Below are 6,906 nucleotides of genomic sequence, written 5' to 3' on the forward strand. Positions count from 1 at the left end.
AGTAATATGATGACGTTATGATAAAAATCCATAGAAGAAACCCTAAACTCATAAAAATGCCACCGAGTACTCACCTGACCTCACACAGCGCCACGTGGTGGAAATAAGCACTACAGTAATGTCCTGTACTCGGAAAAAGGTGCACACGGTACAAAACGTAACTTACAGCAATGTCCGGATATTTTTCGACGTCCCGTTTTTTGTAAGTCTAATGGTCGTTAGTAGGGGAGTGTCTGTATTTCGTGTGTCTCTTAAAATAAAATAATATGCTCTATAGAGATGAATAAAGTGAAGTTTAACTTACTTGTGGAAGATGGGCTTTAAGAGCTAGGCTATTTCCTCCTCTGTGGTAGAAAGAAGGTGGAAAAAAAGCCATCTCACCATTTTCTCAACCGCATCAATCTTCCACTTTCATTTCTAAAGAAACGGCTCGCCTCTTTACACTTTACACCAACTATATTAAATTGATGCACGAAATGTTATACAATAAAAGCGTCAAAGTTCTTAGAGCGCTAGAGATACAGTACAACGTAGTAAGTTTACACATTAACTAGGAAGTAGAAGCCGGATTTCTTCTTCGGGGTGGATGCTGGCTGACCTCACACAGCGCCACGTGGTGGAAATAAGCACTACAGTAATGTCCTGTACTCTGAAAAAGGTGCACACGGTACAAAATGTAACTTACAGCAATGTCCGAATATTTTTCGACGTCCCGTTTTTTTGTAAGTCGAATGGTCGTTAGTAGGGGAGTGTCTGTATTTCGTGTGTCTCTTAAAAAAAAGTCAAAATATTTGTGTTTTTTATGGCTCTTTGGGTCAAAAAGGTAACTGACCCCTGCCTTAGTGATATATTTTTGCCGTTATGATTTTAATTTATTTCATGACGTTGCTTCTGTTTGATCCTCTTGCTTACTTTTCTTAGGGACTTAATTTCAGTGGCGCAGATCTGTCCCGACTTGATTTGCGGTACATCAATTTCAAGATGGCAAATCTCAGTCGATGCAATCTGACTCACGCCAACCTGTGCTGTTCAAACTTGGAGCGGGCTGATCTGTCCGGAGCCAACTTGGATGTGAGTTCAGCATCTTTTTCAGTCGTTTGTCGAATATGTTGTGTGTTTCCTTGTTATCTTTTTCATTGATATTTAAAAATATTAAGATTGAAAAAGAAAAAGAACAAATCTAATATTTTATTGAGTTATTATCTATTGTTTAGAAGGAAAAAGCTTGATTTCTAAGTGAACCAATTGCAATTACCTAATATTTCCAGGAGAGGATGCCAAATGTCCACCCTATAAAATAACTATCAGTCTCATAACTTTGAAGGAGCTACACTTTTTATTAATTCACTGTACTAATTCAGTCAAAATTACACACATATTGATTGAAAAAAGACCATAACTGTATATTCAAATGCAATGCCATTAATCGAATCATTTCAACAACCTGGAAACTAGCATATTTTTATGTTAAATTAAGGAATTTGGAAAGTAGACACTTGTGGTGTGTGTATTAAGTGAAGTGACAATAGATATGGAGAGAAATAGGTTGATCATTTTGATAGCATATTAGACACATCTTGGCCCACAGCACCAATAGGCAGTGATGCTTTCCTTTTGTGGCTGCACACAATTACCTTGTTTTGAAGAGAGAGACGTAGTTCCTTCGTTCTTTTGAAGTATGCTTGTTTACGATCCAACGCACACATGGCCCATCAGAGAGATGGGTGCAGTCCTGTCCATCAGGGGGGATTTGGTACTCTAATAAACAAGGGGCCTTCTTTTTACCATTCCTGTATGTAGCTTGTGTTGGTACTCCAATAATTCCAGGTCCTGATTCATTTTTTTGGCATCCCATTTGTAGCTGGAGGGGGTGAGGAGGGGCTTATATATTTGTGTGTCCAAGTAGCAAAAGGGCACCACTGTACAATTTACATGGTGTTGCGACCTTACAAATAGCCAACATTTGCATATTGTTGACATCCTCTCAAATGCCTTACAAAAACATACGTTAAAATGTCCAATCTTTCTAAATATACTTGTAAACATACAGTACATGACAGCGCAAAACGCCCCTAGGCAGTAAAAAAACTGTATTGTCATTAGTTATTTTATGCTTCAATCTAATGACACATGTGTCAAACTCATGGCCCTCGGGCCATTTCTGGCCTGCTACATCATTTTATGTTGCCTGCAAGACAATGCTGGGAAAGGCACAAGAGGAAAACTAATTGCATTGCGTCATACAATGACTTGGAGTTTCAATAATGTCCCCTAGATGTTGCTGAAGCCTGGCACAACTCACAAAACACCCACAGTGCTTGTATTTCCTGACTACCATGAATCAACCAGAGAACATAAAGGAAACCTATTCCACTGTTTTTTTTTACTAAAAATAAAAGCCACACAAACTCACAGTTTCAGACAATATGAAAGGTTGAAAAAAAAGCTTCTTTCTATAACATAAATGAAATTTAACAGCAATGTTCCTGTTTTCAGGTTAACAGTGTCATAGAAAAATAAAAAGCAGAAAAACTTTTAAATCATTAAATCAATTATTTAAATTAGAGTTTGTATACTATTTTGTCATTTTCCAGTCTGCATGACTTCTCCCAAGTTAAATAAGCTGTAGTGGAAATTATTCCCCCCTCCCACAAATGCACAGTTTGTGATTACAAGAGCTTAAATCTTGGGGAAGGAAAACAATTCGAGAAAAACTAAATCTCAATAATTGTTTCATAATCCCTGAATAATAATTTAATTGTGAACCTCCGAAAACACCCCCAGCCCTCGATCTTAGGCACATTTTTTAAAATGCCATTAATATACTAGTCTAGCCCCATGAAGGTTTTTTCTTGTTGCTCTCAGGCTAAAATTAGTTTGACACCCCTGGATTATGACATTACTCCTATCACTGATTTAGCGTTCCAAATCTCTCACTACTCATCTCACACAGCCAATCATATGAGTCTCATCACATCTACAGTGCTACCAAATACTACGAATCTTCTTTAGTTTATAATGCTAATTCATAGCAAATATGCATTTTTTAATGAAAACTATGAGAGAATAGAAATAAAATCAAGTAATGCTCATTTTTGTTTCGACAATTTTGATTATTCCTTGGTAAAAATGTTTCTCTTGAGGGTTATACGGGACTTCCGGTGGCGCAATGAGGTAGACGGCAGCAAGGAAAGTAGCTCTGACAAAAATCACTAAAGAGTAATGTAATACTTACTTGGAGAAAGACAGAAAAGGTATAAATTGTGACTCATATTAAAGACAAATTATTCAACAAAACATGGTCAAGAAGGGGAAACTTGTCGAGGAAAAGGGCGCTAAGGAGAAAAAGATCGAGGGAGCAGAAGGAATGGCATCGGTCGACGAGGGACGTGACTCGGCCATCCTCCACGAAATCCGTAAATTACGGCAAGAACACACTGAAGCAGCAAGGGACAGCAAGATTACGATGACAAGACTGGAAAAGAGCATCGAAGAACTTCTGGAGCGCACTGTGTTGCTGGAGCGGAGGGTGGAAAGCATGGAGGAGCTACATGCTAACACGGAAGAGCGAACGTCAAAACTAGAGCAATTAACAGTCTCCTTGCTCCAACAAACCACCAAACTAGCAACAAAGTGTGAGGACTTGGAGTCGAGATCACGACGGAACAACATTAGGATACATGGGATTCCCGAGGGTGCCGAGAGAAAAGACACAATCGGCTTCATAACAAACTTTATTAAATCAAACATTCCGACAACCGAACATATGGATGTGCGCATTGAGAGGGCACACCGCTCACTGGGGAACAAGTTTCAAGGTAAAGCACTGCCACGGGCAATTATCGTACGTTTCACCGACTACATAGTGAAAGAATCCGTAATGAAAGAAGCATGGAAGCAGAAGACAACGTACGAAGGCAAGACCGTTTACTTCAACCAAGATTACACCACAGAAATCCAAAAAAAGAGGAAACAAGTAAGGGACGTTATCAAAAAGTTAAAGGAAAAGAACGTAAAGGCACAATCACCATATCCCGCCCAGCTGAAGATGTTTTTGGACTCAGGAATAAGAACATTCTCTACACTGATGGAGGCAGCAACATTGCTAAAAGAAATGGGGATCGAAGTGGAAGAGGACAACACGGAGACACTGCAAAAGATGTTGTCAAAGAACATTTGGACCACAGTGACCGGAATCGAGAGGAAGACAAGGGAACACCCCCATCATAGAAGGTGACTTACAAGCTCCTATGGAGCAAAACGAAGCCATATTCGGATTTGGGGAGAAAGAGTAAGGACCATATATGCCCTTTCTATTATAAATTCAATAAGTTAGAAGTAAGTAAAATACCAAGTAAAATTGTTATCTTTAAATTAAAACAATGTATGTACATATATTGGCATAGAGCTACTTTAAAATATTTAGTTAGTTATAACTATGGACGACGGTACAAAAGTTGTTCACGCACTGAGTGCATATTTCCAGGAGGGTAGCCACAACTCTCCAATTGGACTCTTGGAAGACATGGGTTTTTGTTTTTTGGGTGTGTTTTTTTTCTTTTTGGTGGGAAATTATGTGTGCTTGTCAATATGTTTGTTAGTAATTTGGTTTGTTTTGTCAATGGAGGTGTTAGTAATTAATGTAGTGTTTCTGTATGCTTCAAAAATCAGTGAGACTCAATACAAAACATGAGCAATCTAAATATTGTTTCATATAATGTACATGGGCTAAACCACCCCATCAAGAGAAAAAAGATATTGGATCAACTCAAGACATTGCAGAGCTCAATAGCATTATTACAAGAGACACATTTGACCGAGATTGAACATAAGAAGCTAAAAAGAGAATGGGTGAACCAGGTGTTCTACGCATCCTATGGTAAAAGGAGGGGAGTAGCAATTTTACTTGGAAAAGGGGTGGCGTTTAAAGTCGAAAAAGAAGTGAAGGACAATCTGGGGCGATATATAATGATTATAGGGTCAATGGCCGGTTGGGAAATATCAATAATGAATGTTTATGCACCAGTTGAGGAAAAGGGGACTTTTTTTCAAGTATTAGCTAAAGTAATAACCAACTGTGCGAAGGGAATGTTACTTATAGGAGGTGACTTTAACACTGTACAGAATTGCAAAGTGGACAAGTATCCTTCAGTACATGGAACAAATACAAAGACGTCGAGGATGTTAAATAACATAACTAAAGAATTGGGATTGATAGATCCATGGAGAGAGAAGAATCCCCAAACTAAAGACTATACTTTCTATTCAAACCCGCATGGCAGCTACTCGAGAATTGATTACTTTTACATTTCAAGACAACATATGCATACAGTAGTAGAGTGTGGTATAGAGAATATTACTATAAGTGACCATTCTCCAATTACTTTGAAATTAAGTTTAGACAATGAACCCCATTTTAGGTATTGGAGGATGAATGTATCTCTCCTCTCAGATAAAAACGTAGTACAGGAAATAAAACGGTGTATAAAAGAATATTTCCAAATCAATGACATCAATGAGGTTTCTCCAACAATATTATGGGAAGGAGGGAAAGCTGTAATAAGGGGGAAATTAATAGAAATATCGTCCCGGCTGAAACGAATACGCTTAAAGAATCAGAAGGAATTGGAGGATAAGATTAAGGAACTAGAAGAAGAACATAAAAAAACACCAAATGAATCCAGATTACAGGTATTAAAAACAACCAGAAGCAAATTAGATGAACTTTTGACAAATAAAGCAGAAGGGGCTCTGCGCTTTGTGAACCAGAGATACTATGAAATGGGCAATAGAGCCAGTCGACTGCTAGCCTTCCAACTTAAAAAGGCCCAAACAGATAGAATTATATCACAAATAAAACATCCTATCTCTAAACAATGTTTAGTAAAACCCAAAGGTATAGCAGAAGCATTTGCAGATTATTATAAAGAATTATACAAGGACTCAGAAAATGACTTAGATAACTACACGGCACAAAACTTTTTAGGAAAACTACATTTACCAACACTAACAGGGGGGGATACATTAGAAATTATTCGCCCCATTACAAAACAGGAAATACAAGATACAATAAATAACTTAAAAATAAATAAATCACCAGGAACGGATGGATTCCCGGGGGTGTTCTACAAAAGCTTTAAGGAAGAATTAACACCAGTACTGCAGAAAGTATTTAACTATGCTCTAACAAAAGGAGATCCCCCCAAATCATGGTCGGAAGCCATCATAACAGTCCTGCACAAAGAAGGAAAAGACCCAATATTGTGTGAAAGCTATAGACCAGTTAGTTTACTTTGTAATGATCTAAAAATTCTTACAAGCATACTGGCAAAAAGAATGCAGAAATTTATTGCGAAATTAATTAGAAATGATCAAACAGGGTTTATTCCGGGAAGGCAGGGTGCAAACAATATTAGGAGGATACTAAACATAATTACGAGCACAAAATCTAAGACCCAACCCTCGATGTTACTGAGCTTGGATGCACAAAAAGCTTTCGATAGGGTGAAATGGAGCTTCTTACATCAATCACTTATAGCTTTTGGCTTCCCTCCAATATTTGTTGAATGGGTGAAAATTATCTATAAAAATCCGAAATCTCGTCTTAGAGTAAATGGTCACTGTTCAGATTTCTTTGAAATCAAAAGAGGAGTCCGGCAAGGGGATTGCTTAAGCCCACTCTTGTTTGCAATAAGCATAGAACCACTCGCAGAATCAATTAGACAAAATGAGCAAATAAGGGGGATATTGGATGAAGGAGGAACAGAACATAAAATATCATTGTTTGCAGACGACCTGTTGGTAATGCTGAAGGAACCTTCGTTATCAATACCACCACTGTTGGAGAGCCTTAAAATATATGGAGAAGTAGCTGGGTATTCAAATAACGAGAGCAAATCAATAGCA

At 37.9% G+C, this 6,906-nt stretch overlaps 1 protein-coding gene across 1 annotated transcript in view; it reads left to right on the forward strand.

Moving 5' to 3' along the window:
* The window catches only part of kctd9a (potassium channel tetramerization domain containing 9a), a 29,614-nt gene that overhangs the window by 4,595 nt on the left and 18,113 nt on the right, over window positions 1–6,906 (forward strand). The window contains exon 9 of the mRNA XM_088335494.1: window positions 922–1,071. Coding sequence (XP_088191620.1) covers window positions 922–1,071 — 150 coding nt within the window. The remainder of the gene's footprint in view (window positions 1–921; window positions 1,072–6,906) is intronic.

This window comes from Urocampus carinirostris, chromosome 5, assembly GCF_059441175.1.
Source record: "Urocampus carinirostris isolate Australia breed hairy pipefish chromosome 5, RoL_Ucar_1.0, whole genome shotgun sequence".
In the NCBI taxonomy this organism is placed as follows: domain Eukaryota; kingdom Metazoa; phylum Chordata; class Actinopteri; order Syngnathiformes; family Syngnathidae; genus Urocampus; species Urocampus carinirostris.